The 20,267-nt window shown below is 41.9% G+C and overlaps 1 protein-coding gene across 4 annotated transcripts in view; it reads right to left on the reverse strand.

Annotated features, from left to right (window-relative positions):
- Positions 1 to 20,267, reverse strand: part of ARHGEF3 (Rho guanine nucleotide exchange factor 3) — a 679,117-nt gene that overhangs the window by 375,040 nt on the left and 283,810 nt on the right. The window contains exon 1 of one of the 4 annotated variants that reach the window (XM_068253701.1): positions 4,178 to 4,276. The exons of the other annotated variants lie outside the window; for them this stretch is intronic. Within the exon in view, the coding sequence (XP_068109802.1) occupies positions 4,178 to 4,210 (33 nt within the window). The 5' untranslated portion in view covers positions 4,211 to 4,276. Of the gene's footprint in view, positions 1 to 4,177; positions 4,277 to 20,267 lie in introns of those variants that run through there. 4 annotated transcript variants of the gene reach the window in all.

Raw genomic sequence — 20,267 nt, forward strand, 5'->3', positions numbered from 1 at the left:
ATAGCTAGGTATAGGGGCATTCAGTATAGCTAGGTATAGGGGCATTCAGTATAGCTAGTTAGGTATAGGGGCCCTCAGTATAGCTAGTTAGGTATAGGGGCATTCAGTATAGCTAGTTAGGTATAGGGGCATTCAGTATAGCTAGGCATAAGGGCATTCAGTATAGCTAGTTAGGTATAGGGGCCCTCAGTATAGCTAGTTAGGTATAGGGGCATTCAGTATAGCTAGTTAGGTATAGGGGCATTCAGTATAGCTAGTTAGGTATAGGGGCCCTTAGTATAGCTAGTTAGGTAAAAGGGCATTCAGTATAGCTAGGTATAAGGGGATTCAGTATAGCTAGTTTGTTATAGGGGACCTCAGTATAGCTAGCTAGGTATAGGGGCCTTCAGTATAGCTAGGTATAGGGGCATTCAGTATAGCTAGTTAGGTATAGGGACCCTCAATATAGCTAGTTAGGTATAGGGGCATTCAGTGTAGCTAGATAGGTATAGGGACCCTCAGTATAGCTAGTTAGGTATAGGGACCCTTAGTATAGCTAGTTAGGTATAGGGGCATTTAGTGTAGCTAGTTAGGTATAGTGACCCTCAGTATAGCTAGGTATAGGGGCATTCAGTATAGCTAGTTAGGTATAGGGACCCTCAGTATAGCTAGTTAGGTATAGGGACCCTCAGTATAGCTAGTTAGGTATAGGGGCATTCAGTATAGCTAGTTAGGTATAGGGGCATTCAGTATAGCTAGTTAGGTATAGGGGCATTCAGTATAGCTAGTTAGGTATAGGGGCCCTCAGTATAGCTAGTTAGGTATAGGGGCATGCAGTATAGCTAGTTAGGTATAGGGACCCTCAGTATAGCTAGTTAGGTATAGGGACCCTCAGTATAGCCAGTTAGGTATAGGGACCATCAGTGTAGCTAGTTAGGTATAGGGACCCTCAGTGTAGCTAGCTAGGGTACCCCTCCCTCTATGCGCCTCCTCTGCTCACCCCCTACAAAGAAAAAAAAAGCATCGGCTCACCTAACAAGGGGATCCAGCGCCGAATCCCGCTGCATCCCCCGCTTGTCCTCTTCCGATCCCCCGCTCGCCCTATTCTAACCCCCCGCGCCTCCTCCGCTCGCCCCTTGCATAGATGTGAGCATTGGCTCACCTAACACCTGCCCTGGATTCCCTACCTGCCGCCAGCGCAGCGCCGCAGACCTCTTGTTTCCTCCTCTGTTCCCTCTAGTAACCGCCCGGCGCTTCAGTGATGACGCGATGCAAAAGCGGATCACTAGGGGGAACAGAGGAGGAAACAAGAGGTCTGCGGCTCTGCGCTGGCGGCAGGTAGGGAATCCAGGGCAGGCGTTAGGTGAGCCAATGGTCACATCTATACAAGCGGCGAGCGGAGGAGGCGCGGGGGGGTCGGAATAGGACGAGCGGGGGATCGGCGGTTGCGCGGGGATGCAGCGGGATTCGGCGGATTCGTTTAGGGGGAAATTGCGTCGGGATTCGAATCCACGAATCTCGAATATTTCTCAATATTCGAGGGATTCGTGGATTCGCCGTCCCACCCCTAGTATTCACTGAGAGGCATAGTGAGTTCATAGAAGATATTATTTTTTGTCACAAGTTAGCGGAAAATGACAGTTTGTGACAAGAAAAAAAAAAGTTTCCATTTCTGCTAACTTGTGACAAAAAAAAATGAAATCTGCCACGGACTCACCATACCCCTCTCTGAATACCTTGAAGTGTTTACTTTCCAAAATGGGGTCATTTGTGGGGTGTGTTTACTGTCCTCGCATTTTGGGGGGTGCTAATTTGTAAGCACCCCTGTAAAGCCTAAAGGTGCTCATTGGACTTTGGGCCCCTTAGCGCAGTTAGGCTGCAAAAAAGTGCCACACATGTGGTATTGCCGTACTCAGGAGAAGTAGTATAATGTGTTTTGGGGTGTATTTTTACACATACCCATGCTGGGTGGGAGAAATATCTCTGTAAATGACAATTGTTTGATTTATTTTACACACAATTGTCCATTTACAGAGAGATTTCTCCGGAAATCCGCCAGCCTGCATGTCCCTTGGGCGCTAAGGTGTATATAGCTGTAACACTGTGAAAGACTTTGACAGTTACTTATGTTTTTTATTGCGGTTTTTAATAAACTAGTTAAGCACTTTTACGCTATGAAAGCAATTTTTCTCTGGAGGTAATATAATCCATCTGGACAAAGAAAGATACTCGGAGTGGATCTAAGCCCAGCAGAGTGCCAGAGAGGCGGAGGGGTGGCCAACATCCCTGATGTGCAGACGGGCCCATACAGGCCAGAGGATCTGGTGAGTCGGGCATATGAGGGGGGAGACCCTAACGGTGATAAACTACTGATCCCAGGAGTTGAGAACTGTTTTTGAGCGCTTCTCATATAATTAATATGTATAAAGCCCCCATACATGCTAGAATCGGGGTTTGAATTGCGGGGTTTGTAAAGAAGAGTAGGTACAACAATTTTATTTATTTATTTATTGTGTAGTTTTTCATATTTTATTTTCAGTTATATAGCTTTTTTTTTATAACAATAGCTCATACTGTCACATTAGCAGTTTTAAAACCATACTCTGTATGTCTTTTAAGCTATAAAACAAAGCAGAAATAATGACCCTTTGAACTTTCCTGCATTAAAACTTTATTTCAAGCTGTCTCTCACCGTTTCTTGGCTGTTTCAGTGCTTCAGAAAACAGGAATGTATTTGTTCCAGTGGGTCGAACAGCTCAGAGAAGCTCTTTTGCATGGATAACAACTGAAGTTTTTTTTAAAACTCTTCCTGCACTGGATATCAATATAAGACTCTTTCTTTGGTACTAATATTCTATTTCTTAGCTATTAGCTATACTACACATACAATTCATTATCTCATAAATTTATTTTTGCTTCAGATTTGCTTTAATACAGTCAATCTTGAAATGTAAAATCAAATTATTTCTATGGGTACTGCATTGTTCTTTCGTCATTTGCCTTTGACCCTATTTGCTTTTTTTCTGTAATTATCCACTAGTTTTATGTAAATTAGTGAATTTAGACAGCTGAATGTGCCTGGATTCACCCAGTTTTTTAACAGAGCACTACATCTGGCCACAGGCACATGAGGGTGGTAAAACAAGCCAATGAGCATAATCCTACTACCCTTAGTATTTTCTATCACAACATCTCAACAAGCAGGAGTCCTCAGCTCAGCTTAAAGACTTGTATTTGTGCTGCCTACGTCTAAGGAGGAATGGGCAAGCAGACAATGTCATAAGGGCTACTTAAATGGACAAATAATTATTTTCAGGCAAAAATGTTCAGCATGCTTGATTGCTTTCCACTGCTTTCACTTTGCCAGTAGTGTCTCCAAATCAACTTGCAGACATATGATAGTCAAGCAACCTATCCAAAAACACTACATAAGATGACATCATCTTATGTCTACAGCTTTGTTTACTTGGAGAGAGATTTTATTTATGTAGAAATACATTGCTGATATTCCTAGGGCATGCAGTAAACACACAATCTAGTAGGATGAACTGAAAGTATCCTATTCAGAAACATCTTTATGCACTTGTTCACCATCGCTTTTGAGTTTGCATAGTCTCTGTGTTTGCACATGTTTTCTCTGGGCACTCTGGTTTCCTCCCACATTCTAATAGCATACTGATAAGTTAATTGGTTCCCTCCAAAATTGGCCACATACTATGGTACTGACATTGAAGAACTACTATGGTGAGAATTAGATTATGAGCTATTGAAAGGGTCAATTAGTGACATGACTATGTACTCTGTAAAGCACTGCAGAAGAGGTCAGCACTATATAAATGCATAATATTAACATTATATCCTAGGCCAGTACTACATGTGTGTGTTTACCTACATGATGCTTTAACATGTGGCTTTGCAGATGTGTATATACAAGTAGATACGAGACACAAATGGGTTTCAGTTGTTTTCTATAGTTCCAAATAAACTTGTGTATTACTTTAATTTAAAATAGTCTACACAATACTATATGGAGTAATAAAGAAACAACAACACATATCCAGAAGCAGTAACAAATAGGTGAGGAGGAATAATCTTTGCATGCAGGCACATGTGAAGTGCTAGTACGGTAAGTACAGATATCTAAAGTTTATGAAGTTACATGGTGAGTAATAGAGGATGAATAGTGCAGCCCACTTACCTGATGATGCACAAAGCAGCAACACCACACCATGAGGTTGCATGAAATGTAATCCCACTCAAGTATATAATCAGCTCAGTGTCCCAGACCCAGTTAGTATCAAGAGGCTGCAGTGTATGCAATACACTTTCATGGTTTCCTTCCAGCTGCTTGTGCTAACCCCTCCCAGTGAATAGCCTAAAGTGCAAGGCAGGAAGCAACTATCTGTTGCTATCAGAACTGTTTCATTCAAAAATGCTTCACCCTTATGTGTGGTTTGTGAAGAGCACTTACTAGGGAAGATACAATACACCTCTTGCAGCTCAGAGGACAGGGCTGCTGCTGATACTGCATGCCGAGGGCAGGCATGTCTCAATCTTTGGGGCTGTGGTTAAGATAAAGGAATCAGTCATCAGGGAGCTCCACATATGGGACAGCTGATGCTCTTTGATGCTGCCGAATAGTATAACTGTGTATATATATATATATATATATATATATATATATATATATATATATATTTACATATATATGTACTGTATATATACATATATATTCAACACATAGCTCACAGAGATTTAGGCTAGGAACACACATAGCAGAAACGCTAGCGTTGCGGAAAATGCTGTGTTTTTGCTGCTAATGCAAGTCAATGGTCCGCATCAAAAAGCGCATAAAACAAACTCATGCATTTTGAAATATGCGTTTCAAAAACACTGGTTTTGTTGCATCATTTTCAAAAACCCATCAAAAACATAATGAAAGTCAATGGTAACGCAAGCGTTTTTCATGTGTTTTTTATATGCATTTTTAAAATTGTTTTCTGATGTATTTCCACTTCCTGTTGTCTTCCTAGTGAGTTGCATAACAGGCAATTGAAAAACGCCCGCAAAATGCTAGAAAAATGCATATGCGGTAAAAAAAAACGCTAATGCAAACACACTAAAAACGCCTACAAAAAAGCAGCACATGACATAAAACGCGACCTTGTATGCTCTGTTATATGTGCACCCAACCAAAGGCATCACTATACAGGCCTCCAGGGTAGCACACATCAACTAGGGTGGCCCATTTATGCGCAAACTGTTATTTTGAAAAGTATTGTTTTAAAGAGAATCTGTATTGTTAAAATCGCACAAAAGTAAACATACCAGTGCGTTAGGGGACATCTCCTATTACCCTCTGTCACAATTTCGCCGCTCCCCACCGCATTAAAAGTGGTTAAAAACAGTTTTAAAAAGTTTGTTTATAAACAAACAAAATGGCCACCAAAACAGGAAGTAGGTTGATGTACAGTATGCCCACACATAGAAAATACATCCATACACAAGCAGGCTGTATACACCCTTCCTTTTGAATCTCAAGAGTGTTTCTTTCCACCTGCATCTCTCATGCACTGAAGTTTCAGGCTGCTCTTTTCTTCCTGCAAACAGCTTTGCCCTTGTCTGAATTTCCTCAGTATGTGAAAGCCCAGCCAGCTCAGAGGACGATTTATCCAGCTTGTAAAAGATAAGAGAGAAGAGAGAAGCTGCCCTAATCTAAATAATACACAGGCAGTGTGCATAGAGGGGCCTGGAAGGGGGAGTTCATAGCAGAACCACAACACTGAAGAACTTGGCAGCCTTCCAGACATAGGCCGACAAGTCTGACAGGGGAAAGATACATTGATTTATTACAGAGACTGTGATAGCAGAAAGTGCTGCAGTAAGCCAGAACACATTAGTATAGCTTTTGGAACTTGTAGGATGATAAAAAACAGGATGCAATTTTTGTTACGGAGTCTCTTTAATTCTGTTAAAGAGTAAGCAATGGTAAGGATTTTAATTGTGAGCTCCTTTGAGGGGCAGTTAGTGACATGACTATGGACTCTGTAATGCAATGTGGAAGATATTGGCACTTTACAAACACATAATAAATAATAATAATAATAATAACTATCATCTTGAAGCTGGACTGGCAATACATGATACAATCTATGCTACAATATTTGTATAATGTAACCAACATTTTCAACTGAGCAAAAAAGTAATATACAAGCCAAACCCCGTTACATACATACACATATGACTGTGGTAGGTATTAGATTGTGAGCCCCTCTGAGGGACAGTTAGTGACAAGACAATATACTCTGTACAGCGCTGCATAATATGTCGATGCTATATAAATACTAAATAAATAATAAATAAATGTAAAGTTTTCTTAGCATTTCTCATCATAAGTATTTAATCTTTTAATCAGTTTCCATTGCGCGCTGCCCGTATCCACGTACCGTCTTCTCCATTCATTTCCGCATCGGGAGATGTGGAAGTGACGCAAATGAGAGCGGAAGTGATGCAATGCAGCTAGGTAGCTGCACTCGCATCACTTCGCAAATGGTAAAGGGCCCTTAAACAGTACAGGCAGTGCCCGGTTAAAGAACGAGATCGGGACTGTAGATTTGTTTTTAACATGAATCCGTTCTTGTATATAAAAATGAATATGCCATAGCTGAATAAAATAATAACAATTTAAAGCAATATTTAATAAAAATTTACATGATATCGTTCTATGAAAAAAAATAAGTAAACCCTCAGCTCAAATGCCTGGTAGTGACTCCTTTGACAGAAACAACCTCAAGTGGGCACTTCTTTTATAGCCAGTGACTGACATTAACTGGCAGAAATTTGTTTCCCACTCCCTCATGCAGAAAGTTTAAGAGGTTTCTTTCATGTACAATATGTTTCACACCACCCCAAAGGATACCGATGGGAAGAAGATTCTGCAACTATGTAAATCAATAAAAAAAAATGATAATACAGTATTTGACAGTCAGCTCAGAGTTGGCCACTGAAGTATCTTGTTTTACCAGCCATTTCTTGGAGGACTTATTGTAGTTTTTAGGGTACGTGTCATGTGCAAGGTTAATTTTTGTTTGAACTTTTATCTTCTACCAGATGGTCTCACATTATCCTCTAATAAACACGGGTACAATGAAGAATTAATAGCATATTTTGTGATTGTGAGCTACCCAGGCCCTCGTGCGGTACAGCAACTACAAATCATAATGCCTCCACCACTATGCTTTACTGTTTTGGTGAAATCTTTTTTTCCATTTTTGCTAAACATTTTTTAGTATTCTAGTCAAATAACTATTTGTCTACAGAACACTGTTCCATCAGTCCTGTCTTTGTCTAAATGCTTATAAGCAAATTTAGTATTACAATGATATTCTATTGGGACAGCAAAGGCTTCCTTCTGGCCAAAAGGTTATGTCGATCTGATTTCTGCAGCTTCTTTCTAGTGGTAAACTCAAGTACTTTGATTTACAACTTCTGTAAATCATGTGATGAATTTGTGCGATTTTTACAGACTTCTTTCAGCTTCTTGCATTCAGTTCTGTGAGTGGCCTTGCTGGAACTGCCTATCCTGGGCAAAATGACGCAGTTTGAAATCCTTTCCACTTGTACTGTAGATGTGAACAGTGGAATGATCAAGTGGAGAGAGGTCAATTAAGTGGCAGGTGGGCTCCTTAATACCCACGAGGCCCCAAGCACCTGCCTAGGTTGCCAGGTGAATGATCCTGCTCTGACCTCACATTTCAGCAACAAAGAATACATTAAACTAACTGTGCATGCTATATATATGTTTTAAATAAAACAGAGTTCTCCAAGATTGTCTTAAATGCTGTTCTAATCATTTGCATCTGATTGGGTACATGTGACTGCTTCAATTTTAGGTATTTGGGGTGTACTCACTTTTCCCATATGGGACATTTGTATCTCTACTTAATTTCACTACTTAATAACCATTGATACGCACTTGCATTTTCCTAAATAATAAATGACTGCTTATGTGGTCAATGATGGATTTCCTTTACGTAGTGCCTACACCTAGTATCCACTGCAACAGAGTTGGGAAGTTCAGTGATAGATTTGTTTATAATGATCAATATCTCTCATGCATGGGGGTTCAAATGGCAGGGAGGGACATAGATCACTGTGTTGATTCCCACTAATTTAACTTAAAGTATTTGCTATTTACTGGTATATTGAAAATAATCAACAACAGATATTCTCTGTATAAGGCCCTCACTCGCTATCTACTGCAAGAGATTTGTGGAATTCAGTAATCAATGTGCGATACAAAGAGAGACGAATCACAAGCAGATTTAACAAGTCTGTACTATTGGGGTACTGCTTATAGCTGCACAGTGTAAGCAGGAAGGTGGAAATAGTTTTAAAGAAAGCAGCACTGTGTTGTTAAATTCACCCCAAGCGTACCTGGTTTGCCATAAGTTTCTGTGCAGGAAGATTGTTAAGTCATACCCAGATGGATATGGGTCCAAAATTAGAATATTCAGGTTCTCTGTGTGACAGAAAGGAAAGCTAACATCTAAGTTAAACATCAAATAATACTCCCAAACTGTAGATCCCCTATGTCTCAATGCAACAGGAAATACTTTTCAACAGGCAGAATGGGGTCTTCTGGACCTGTTAAGGCACTTCCTCTTCTTCAATCTCTGTGTCCTTATTCCCAATGTCAGTTTCCCAGGCTTTAGCTCAGTGAACAATTGTGTGCTTACAGTAACTGTAAAGTAGTAGATCTGAAGATTCTGAATTTGGTTTGTGGATGGTAGATGAGTGATTTATGGAAGACCAGCATGTCCTAAGGGTAGTCATAGGCCTTGCTGTGCTGATTATGGTCAGCAACATTTGCTTAATTAGTCATAGGCCCATATGCAGTTAACAATTTCTCCTGAGTTTTCTGCTAGTAGGAAGATAATTTTTCATCTTCTCTTTAAAATAACTTTTCAGAACTTGCTCGCTGGTGGTTTAAAAAGCATTATATTGAAAATGTGTTAAAATATCACCATGGAGAAAAAACTTAGGAAAAAAAAGTTAATTGCATATGGACCATAATCTGTTTTACTCTCAACAAGAGTATGGTGATTCTGTAATATACCTTGTTGTCTTGCTGCAGAATTTGGTTGAGGCAACAAGACATTGTTTCCATTCAGTAACGTGTGTTAGAAGGTAAAAGCTATGGTAGTGTTGTGTTGCATGAGGTCAAGCAATGGTGACATCCTAGAAATTTTGCTAAAAATAAATCACATTATTATTATTATTTATAGAGCGAAAACATATTTCGTAGCACTGTACAACGTGCAAAACATACAATAATACACAAGCAGTTCAACATACTATACAATTAGGAGAAGAAATCACACAAGTACAGATATAATTGATGTGTAGTTTGAAAAACATCACCAATAATGATAGATGTTCATTTAATAAATTACACTGAAACGGGAAACAAAAGAGGGAGGTCCCTGCCCTTGCAAGTTTTCTTTTTAGAGGTTAGTGGGGTTGAGACACCGGGGGAGTAAACAAAGGGGTTAGCAGATGAGGCAGTCAGCTTTAAATTATAGCAAATTATAGTCTTGTCTTAATAGGTGTGCCTTAAGGGTATATTTGAAAATTTCCAGGCTTGAAGCATGATGGACAGCCTGTGGGAGAGAGTTCCAAAGGAAAGGTGACACATTTGTGAGAAGTCCTGCATGCGAGAATGAGAGGAGGTGACCAAGCTGGACAACAAGAGGGTCTCTTGTGAGGAGCTAAGGTTCTGGGATGGATGATATCTGAAGATTAATATGGAAATGCATGCAGGGGCGTATCTGAGCAATATAGTGCCTATGGCAGTGTTATGATCACGTCTGCAGCATGTACTGCTGGCTGCAGTTTTATTGAAGACAAGCAGTTTTTGATGTCATTACATGTATTTGCTTGCATAGTTTGGGTTGCACTCAAACTAGTTGCTGATTCCATCTGCAGTGGCTCTGCAGTTCTGGCCAGCTCAGGATTGAATGATTACCATTCACCTGTGTGAGAATCTGCATGTCTGCTCCCATTGGATGACCTCAGTATAAAGATCTGCTTCCTGCAGGGCTCCTCGGGCTATCATAGTTTCAGATCTGTCTGTTACTCTATCTCGGCCCCCCCCCGTTCCTAGTCCGTGTGGACTGCACTGACTCCTGCGCAGGGGTCAGTGAGTCCTTCTAGTTCTGTTCTGTTTATCAGTAATTGTTACTTTGCTAGTCTTGCATCATATATCGGTTCATTGCCAATATATACGCATACTAGCGTGTTTGTTATTTTCCTTGTATTCGTGTTACGTTAATACATTAGTGTCGCTGATATATACGTACTCGAACACTTTATATCCTGTGTTCAGTCAGTCAGTTTCCAGCACGTTTTGGTAGGTTGCGCGTATCGTGATCACCCGTGCTTAGCTAGTTCAGTCCTGTTCCTGTTACCTTGCGTGGATTGCGCTCACTTCTGCGTAAAAGTAGCAAATCTTTCCTAGTCCTGTTCCTTGTCCTGCTCCAGTTCTTAGTTAGTGTTCCTTGCTTATGTCAGTTAGTCGTTTGTAGTTCATTGATAGCTGTATCATAATACGCTAGGAATCATACCTATTGTATATTTGTGTGTATTACGTCTGTCCTTGTTAGGCACGCCACCGCTGCAATCGCATTGGCTGCCTCATTCCAGTCTGTCTTGTTTTGAACGCTTGCTGTCACTTAAGCAGTGACTAGTTAAGCAAGCGTTCATTCTGTTACCTGTCCTGATCTTCTGAGTTCTGGTTTATGCTCTCAGCGCTACCTTGCGCTGAGCCACTACAGTGGAAGGATTGTTTGTGGCTGTTCGGATCTACGCCTGCTCTGTGCGCCACATCTCCTGTTGGAGTCAGTCCTCTCCTTCACTAAACTGGGGATATCCTGGTTCCTTGTGCTAGCGTGTGTACCTCCTTCACGTCAGGTTATGCATGTCGTGCTGACTGTGGAGAATATACCACCAAGCGTAACAGGCAGACCCTAAATTACACCATAGGCAGTGAGAGGTGTGCCCCCCCCCCCAGTATAAGCAGCTCCCCAGTATAGGTAATGAAAGGTGTCCCACAGTATAAGTAACCCCTCCCTCCAGTATAGATGGTGGCAGGTGTCCCCCAGTCTAAGCACCACCCCCCGTCATCCCCTCAGTGTGGGTAGTCATCGGAGGTGTCCCCTAGTATAAGTAGCCCCCAGTATAGTTAGTGACAGGTGTCCTCCCAGTATAATCCCCCCCCCCCCCAGTATAGGCAGTGAGAGATTTCTCCCAGTATAAATAGCCACACCCAGTATAGGTAATGAGAGGAGTCCCCCCAGTACAATCCCCCCCACCCCCAGAATTGGTAGCGAGAGATGTCCTCCAGTGATAGCAAGCACAAACACCGGAGAGGCATCTCTCAGTAAGGTAGTGGAGCACGAGGGAGGAGGGCAGTCATGGAGCCCATGGTGCTGTTGCGCCCATGGCACGAGCCATGCCTGCATCCCTCTAGATACGCCTCTGATTATGCATGTTATGCATGGAGGGGATAGCCTGGGTGGAGCTTTGTATGATAGTGTTAGGAGTTTGAACTGGATCCTTTGGGTGATAGGTAGCCAATGGAGGGGTTAGCAGAGCGGGGCAGTATCAGAGGAGGGGGAGGAGAGGTGGATGAGACAAGCAGCAGAGTTTAGAAGGGACTGGTGAGGTACTCATTTGGTAGGTCACAGAGTAGGGTATTACAGTAATCAAGACGAGATATGATTAGAGCATGTGCAAGGATTTTAGTAGCCTCTTGTGTATGTACTCGAATAACTTTTTACAATCTGGTCTCCTATCGATTTTTTTTCCCACCCACTCTACCTGCTGATGCTACAGTTACAATGTGGTAGGGCAGACAAAAACAGAAACTCTGCTGAGATTTTACTATTAGAATGCCACCTACAATCTCTGAGATTTGTTGTACTGGAATTTGTGACTTGATGAGTCATTCTGTGGATTTTTATTTCTAAATGCAAACAAATTTGTGAACTATAAAAAAGGGTTATGCACTCTCACCAGATTTTGAAATGCTTTTGGATGATCTGGTCACACAGAGATGTTCTTAGCTGATGCATTCATATGCGTCAAGCTATCACTAGGTGTTACATTTTGAACAATGACAACTGTACAAACATGCTGGGAAAGGGAGGTATATGTATATTTGTGAAGGGTGTTATAATAACAGGAAATGAACATAAATCTTTACTGCTGCGAAAAAGATAAACACTTTTCATTAGTCTGGAGAAGGGTTAGAATTCTGGGGGTGAGTTTTTACTCCTGTCTGTATCTTTACTAAAGAAATTTCCTTAACTTCCTGTTCACATGCCCAGGCAACGGTCATGTCATCACTACTAGGATCGCAGGGAAATAAGCACTTTGGATGCTACAAATATTAGTATTTATTGAAGAGTCCTTTTTACTGCTTGAAGTGAACTTTAAAATAATAATGTTTTACCCCTTGTCTTATACAATCACATATTCTGGGTACAGCATGAATCACCCCCAAAACTACCAATGGTAACTGCCACATCTAAAACTTAAAATACTAAGCATAATAAGAATTGTTATTGAAGTATTAAATATTTATCATATTGAAACCAATGAATGTCAAAAAACTGCTGCTGCTCAGGAGGCTACATTGTGGATGGGTATATGTAAGTCTGACTTAATTTTTAAAAAACAACTTTTAATGCAGCATAATATATATGAGGTTACGGGTCATCCTAACATTCCTATGAATAGTGCTAAAGTCCGAGTGATTCCTGGCCTAAAATCTGTAATCTAGCCTTTGTGTGATGAGACATTGGTATGGACATGAAAGACACAATATCAGGAACATAGAAGTTGTCCATGCCTAGGAAGCGTGCACGTTCTAAGTCTGGCAAGCTGCCATAGCTATAGTTTGCTTCAAGCTGCTTAAAAGGATGGCTTCCTTTAACACAAAAAGAATATTAAAACAATGAAAATGTTGATGGACGATCTAATGCTCTGGAAAGGATTGTCCATACAGGAAATGGAGTTTTGCTGGCTTAAAGGCAGCCACCTGGCCCACTATCACAGGCACTGTGAAGCTGTTTACTCAGCAAACTATAGACTATTAACAAGCAGTAAATTGGTAGTACAGTTGTACATACAAATGATAAATATTGTTTATCATCATCTTAATCTTCAAAGCCTAAGTTCTATCTGTGGAGAGAAGACGATGTGCAGTTCCATGACTTCAATCCTTGCAAAAAGGCCCACAATGAAAGTGAGAAATAGATCACACATGTAATGAAATCTTAACATTGAGTTTATAGCTATATGTAATCAGGCGACAAATTGCAAGGCAAGGCCCACCCATCCTGTTGAGAGTAGGAGGGGGTTTTGATTTGTGATAGAGATTTACAAGAACAGCCTTAAAGTAGTTTTGTGAGACTTATCTTACCAGTCGTCAGTACCCTGTGACTTGGTGGAATGTATGTGACCTTGTATGTGCCGTTGGGTCATGGGGTACTGGGTGCTCAGGGGTGATGGAGAGAAGATACAGGAGTGCACCAGGAGACAGGTAAGCTTAAAGGAATACTGTAGGGGGGTTGGGGGAAAATTAGTTTAACTTACCTGAGGCTTCTAATGGTCCCCTGCAGACATCCTGTGCTCGCGTAGCCACTCACCGATGCTCCGGCCCACTTATGGAATTTCAGACTTTAAAGTCTGAAAACCACTGCACCTGCGTTGCCGTGTCCTCGTTCCCACTGACGTCACCAGGAGTGTACAGCACATGCCAAGTATGGTCTATGCCTGTGCAGTACGCTCCTGGTGACATCAGCGGGAGCGAGGACACGGCAACACAGGTGCAGTGGTTCCAGAAATGACCGGAGGCGGGGCCGGAGGCATCGGTGAGTGGCTGCGCGGGCACAGGATGTCTGCGGGGGACCATTAGAAGCCCCGGGTAAGTTCAACTCATTTTCCCCTGACCCCCACACAGTGTTCCTTTAAGCGCCGCTTCAACATTCACCAAGGGCGCAAGAAGAACACAATAGACATGGGGGAGATCGTCCTGGTGGGGGTTCGTCGAGTCCATTGGTTGTCTAAAAATTAAACTCCGCTTCTGCCACCCACGTGACTGAGCCCTCTTGAGCAACAGCTTTCCAGCAGTCTGGATTGATAGTTTCAGTTGATTTTAGCTGTACATTGATCAAAATTACTTTTGGGCTGCCACATTGCGACATTGATTTCTGACAGATTTGATCATTATGGTGTAGAGTTGTTTTTCAGGGGATGGGCTTGGCTCCTTAGTTCCAGTGGAAATAACTCTGAATGCTTCACAATACCAAGAAATCATGTTCTCAACTTTGTTTGAACAGTTTGATGACAGCCCCTCCTGTTCCACCATAACTTCGCACCAGTGCCTAAAGCAAGATCCATAAAGAATTGAATGAGCAAGTTTGATGTGGAGGACCTGGCCTGTCCTGCACAGGCGAAGCAGATCATTTCTGCGAGCAGCGGCGAGCGCTGAAGTTGGGAGCCGTCAAAGCAGCAATGCTATGCTGCGTGCCCTGCGTAACAGTAATTTGGGGCTCCGGTGGTTGCCAGACCCCGTATTACATCTCCCTCCTAACTGCGAAAACTCGGAGCTGGAATCGTATTTAATTGTTCTTGGAGATTTCAATACATGGGTGGATACCCCTCTTCGCAATTAGGAATAGAGCTACCTTGTGCCATAAATGAGCTTGGCTTCTTCCAAGCAATCAGCTCTGCCACTCACAAGAAAGGTCACACTCTGGACCTTATATTCCATACTGGGCTGTTGATAGCCAGTGCCTGGTCAGACCATCACACTATTCACGTCTCCCTCTCAATACCAGCTGTCAAACACCAGTTCAAGAATCAAATAAAATATTGCCGCTTAAAAGGGGCTAACACCACAACATATCCGAGATAACCTCAGCTTTGATGAATTGACTGACTCCAGCTTGGACCCTGATACGCTGGTGTTTAAATACAACAAATGTGTGTCCTCCACCTTTGAGACCATTGCTCCTCTGTGCACCAAATATCTTACTCCACATCATCATGCACAGTGGTTTGATGACCCTATAAAAGAGCTGAAAAGACAAGGCCGAAAGCTTGAAAGACTGTGGTGCAAATCTCAGTCCCCAGAATACAAACATGAGTTAATCCACTTAAAGAACTACCATTTAAAGAACTACCAAAAGGTAATTACTGAGAAAAAGTCATACTTTCTATCACATGAGATAGCAATTGCAGTTAACAAACCAGCCCAACTGTTCCACACAGTGGAAAAACTCCACAACCCGGCATGTCAAAAACGTAATATCCAGTCTTCAAAGGACCTCTGTGACCAATTTGCTTATTTCTTCTCAGGCAAAGTCTACGCTATAAGGTCCGCTATCCAACTTACAGCATCTGAGCCTAATATAGCGCAGATGACCATTAGCAGAGACAACGTAACACATTGGTCAAACTTCAAAGAAATTGATGAATAAGTCACATCAAGCATCCTCCTTCACCTCCACCAAACTACCTGTGACCTAGATCCTGGCCCAACACAGTTCATGATGAACTGCCCTGACCTGTTTGTACCGGTACTCCTCAAACTTGTAAACTGTTCCTTACAATCAGGGATATTTCCTGCTTTACTGAAGAAAGCAATCATCAAACCCTCCCTGGACCCAGATGCAATGACCAGCTACAGACCTGTCTCTAACCTTCCCTTTCTGGGTAAACTAATTGAAAAAGCCGTATACCTCCAGCTAGAAGCCAAAATCCTACAAAACAACAGTTATGAACCATTCCAGTCTGGCTTCAGGAAACATCACAGCACTGAAACTGCCCTCATCCAAATATGCAACCACCTGCTCATGGCAAGAGACAGAGGAGAGTGCTCCATCCTGATACTGCTGGACCTTTTTGCAGCCTTTGATACAGTTGTCCATGACATCTTGATAAACAGGCTACAGGAATACTGCGGCATTGATGGCATAGTTCTTCAGTGGTTCCAATCCTTCTTGAGTGGCAGAACCCAAAACGTTTCTATGGGGCCCTTCCTGTCCACCTCTGTACCACTTAAGTATGGGGTGCCCTATACTTTCTCCCCTGCTCTTCACGATTTACATGTTACCGATTGGAAAACGAATCCAAAAACTTGGCCTGACATACCGCTGCTATGCGGATGACACCCAACTATATCTTTCCTTCAAGCCTGCTGTGACAGACCCAACTCCAACTATAAACGCCTGCTTACGTGAACTACAGCAATGGATGAGTGACAACTGGCTGAAACTAAATGCAGACAAAACTGAAGTCCTTCTGATCGGAGGGCAGCGCATGACAACAAAACAACTTAACTTGCAGTCTTCACCACTGAGAATAGGAGGCACGGATCTACACAGCTCTGATCATGTGCGTAGCCTGGGAGTTCTAATTGATGGGGATTTAAACTTCAGAACTCACATCTCTGCTGTGGTGAAATCATCCTCTTTTCACCTGAAGAACATCACAAAAATCAAGCACCTCATCCCCCTAGAAGATCTACCACCCTTAGTTCATGCCTTCATTACCTCCCGACTGGACTACTGCAATGCTCTCTACTCTGGCCTTCCAAAAAAGGACTTGTACCGCTTACAGCTGATTCAGAATACTGCTGCCAGACTATTAACCAACCTACCACATAATGCCAGTTCTGCACTTCCTTCACTGGCTACCTATAGAATGGAGGGTCCTATTCAAGATTGGCCTACTGACATTTAGATCACTAAATAATCTGGGCCCTGGATACATGAAAGAAATGTTGCAGCTGTGTAGCAATCCCTGCAATCTCAGATCCACAGGTTCTAATAATCTAGTCCAGGTATGTCAAACCGGTCCTACAAAGGCTGAGATCCTCTCACATATTTTATACAGCTCAAATGAATTGATGGGTCTGAATCAGGAAAGGTGTGGTCCATCAGATAGAACACATTCCTTTCTTTCTCAGTCCATCCTAAACACTGGCATGGATCTGGCCCTCCAGGCCTGGAGTTCAACACATGTGATCTAGTCATACCCAGAGTCCACTTGGAAACTTTTGGTCCCAGAGCCTTCTGTCATGCTGCTCCTACGTTTTGGAACTCCTTACCTCAACAAATCAGGACAGCTCCATCTCTGGACGTGTTTAAATCCAGACTGAAAAGCCACCTGTTCAGTTTGGCATTTGCAGAAATATCACTTTTGTTGTGTGAATACTTCATCCTACTACCAACTAATGAATCTGAGAGAGCCTACGCACCTTGAGTCCTATGGGAGAAAAGTGCTATAGAAATGTTATTGTATTGTATTGTAAAAATGGGGCGTTTAGCCAGCAGCAGGGAGAGCCATCCTTTGGCTCGCCCTGCGCTGAAATCAGATGTACTCTGCACAGGGCCTTTGGAATGAATTGAGTGGAGATTGTGAAACAGGCTCACTCCTAAACCTCCTAAACCTTGTGGAAAACCTTCCCAGAAGAGCTGTAGCTGTTATGGCTAAAAGAGGAGGGCAAATTCCATATGAAATCCTATGGATATACCAGACAATACAGGTAGTGCCTGGTTTACAAACAAGATAGGGACTGTAGATTCATTCTTAACCTGAATCTGTTGATAAGTCAAAAGACTTTGCCATCTCTGTCTTTTGTATCTCCTCTGTGCCTCCCTGTTTCTCCAGTGTCCCCCTCTGTGCCATCTCTGTTCACCTGTGCCTTCAGTGTCCCCCTTCGTGCCACTTCTGCCCACCCTCACTGTGTTACCTCTATCTCCCTGTGCTCTCAGTGTACCACAGCATAATGTCATTTTACCAGTTTAAGAACCATTTTTAAGAACCATTAAGAACTACAAGGTCTTTTTGGAAAAACATTATCTTGACCTGTTCCCACAGAATCAAATTTCAAATTTCTGGGCCAGGTTGTTCGTAAGTCATGGACTACCTGTAAAGTGTATTCTAGACATGTGAAAAGCAGCAAAAATGCTGTGACCTCTCCTGCTGCAGCACCAAGAATGAGACTCTATGGCATGGAAAATCAAAGAGCTGTGTATGGGGGGTGGTTCTGGGGCTACAAGTCAAAGTGCTAACTAACCACATATCTACTATTTACTATGCTGAGATAGGATGGATGCTTATATTTGATAACTGGGAGATATGATCAGTTTAAACAATGCTTCCTATAATTCTCTGCTCTCCACCCACCCAATGATTGACAGTTTTCAGGTGATTCTGAGGATAAAAACTTTTGGGATTGCAATCAGTAAAGTCAGAAACTAGCCACATGTAGCTAAGGAAGAGAGGGGGGTATAATGCTTTCATTCTGCACTGGATAGCAGCAGTTTGGACAGAACCTCAGCTGATTTCTGGTACACATCTGATTAATATGATTAGGATTAATTGTGCATTGAGGTGAATTGATCTATATTCCTGAGGTCATTCAAGTTGCTTGCACAGCTTAATGAAACAGTTTTTCACCTGAATTAAAATATACTAAGACAGAAAAAAACAAAGCCAAAAACAGGACAGAATGACATCAGCTTGTGAGCCTGACTAAGAAAAAGCAAGAAGTTTGAAATCAGGATGATACCATTTATTGGCTAACTAAAAATGAATAAAAATAAGCAAGCTTTCGGCCTTGCAGCCTTCGTCGGGCTTATATCCTGTTAGTTTGCAAGCTGGTGGTACAGACAGCTTATATACATGCAACATCAAAAGGGAAAACAGATATTTTTTTCAAGCATAAATACATGTCATTAAGATGCCTTAATTCAAACAGACCATCTGAATGGGGTTAGAGGTTATTAGCTAAGATAAGGATCCTTGTTTACACGATGCTCACAGCCCTGGGATTAAGATTGACCCAGAGGTATCGTAAATTCTTAGTTTACAAGTTCAGCTAGAATGGCTGAGAAAGTTTAAATATCATCAGTCTCATACCAATATAAAAAATTGTTGTCCTTATTCAAACCGTTCTGCACAGCTTTGAACCAATTTATAAATTTTGTTTCTGCTATTAATCGATCATTTGACGTTTTGAAACCACCCTTCAGGGCAGTGACACGAAGATCATCCATGCTGTGTCCGTTGGACCGAAAGTGTGTAGCAACTGGGAGTCCAGATTTGGTATCATTAATAGTGTGCCTGTGTCCATTCATACGTTTGCGCAGAGTTAGTCCAGTTTCTCCCACGTACAGAACATTGGGACATTTAGCACACATGATCAGATATACCAGATTGGTGGAACCACAGGAAAATGTACCAAGAAAAAGTTCAAACCGTCTGAAAGGGTGTGTGTTGTGGCATTTTTACAGAATCCCACCAGCAGGGTTACGCTAATTATAACCTGGTCTCACTCTTTCTGTATCCTATGAGGAAGCTACAAGCCAGGGTGGGATTTTTAGAACAACTTCAAGAGACAATCTCTTTGTTTCAATCTCAATTTAGATTTACAGAGGAGAAAATGTCAGCATGAAATATGTTCTTGTTACCTTGGCAAAATAAATTATTTTATCTTCAAACCTGTACTAAAATATATAGCTGAAAAAATGTTGCAAATTTTCACAAATCTTCACAAATGTCTAATTCTTAGGATAAGGTAAACACGTTTGTCATACTGATTTTCTTTTTATTATTTATTTATTTATTAAGCGCTGGACAATAAATAGGTATACGTACAATGTTAACAAAGGGTGTCAGACAGAGAGGTAGCACAAGGTTATACAACATATAACATAGCAACTAGGGTATGAACGCAAACATGGTATAAGATACATAATCATGCGATTTTACAGAGACTCAGCAATTCAAGTTTGAGTTAAACCAGGGGAAGGGTGTCATTGGTGGGGTCGCAAGATCAAGAAGACGTTTAGCCAAGTGTCTCTGGTTTCAGCTCCCCTTTTTTCCACAATTTTGTGATTTCAAGATCAAGAAGGACATACTGGGGGTGGGGAGGCTTTTAGACCCTGCCAAAGGCTTACAATCTAAAATAAAGAAAGTTTTACAGTGTTTATTCAAAACATACAAATCCATCTACTGTAAAGGTGCGTATACACGCACTACAGAAGCCAATGACGGGTCCGTCGGACCCTCCCGCTGGGCGGACTTTCAGCAGACAGTAGGCACTGTCGGCGGACTGATAAGGCATTTTCTGAATGATCCGCTGATCGTTCAGGAATAGCCTTATCAGTCCACCGACGGTGCGTACACTAGGGTTGCAACGGTATGAAATT

This window comes from Hyperolius riggenbachi, chromosome 9 (genome assembly GCF_040937935.1).
Source record: "Hyperolius riggenbachi isolate aHypRig1 chromosome 9, aHypRig1.pri, whole genome shotgun sequence".
In the NCBI taxonomy this organism is placed as follows: domain Eukaryota; kingdom Metazoa; phylum Chordata; class Amphibia; order Anura; family Hyperoliidae; genus Hyperolius; species Hyperolius riggenbachi.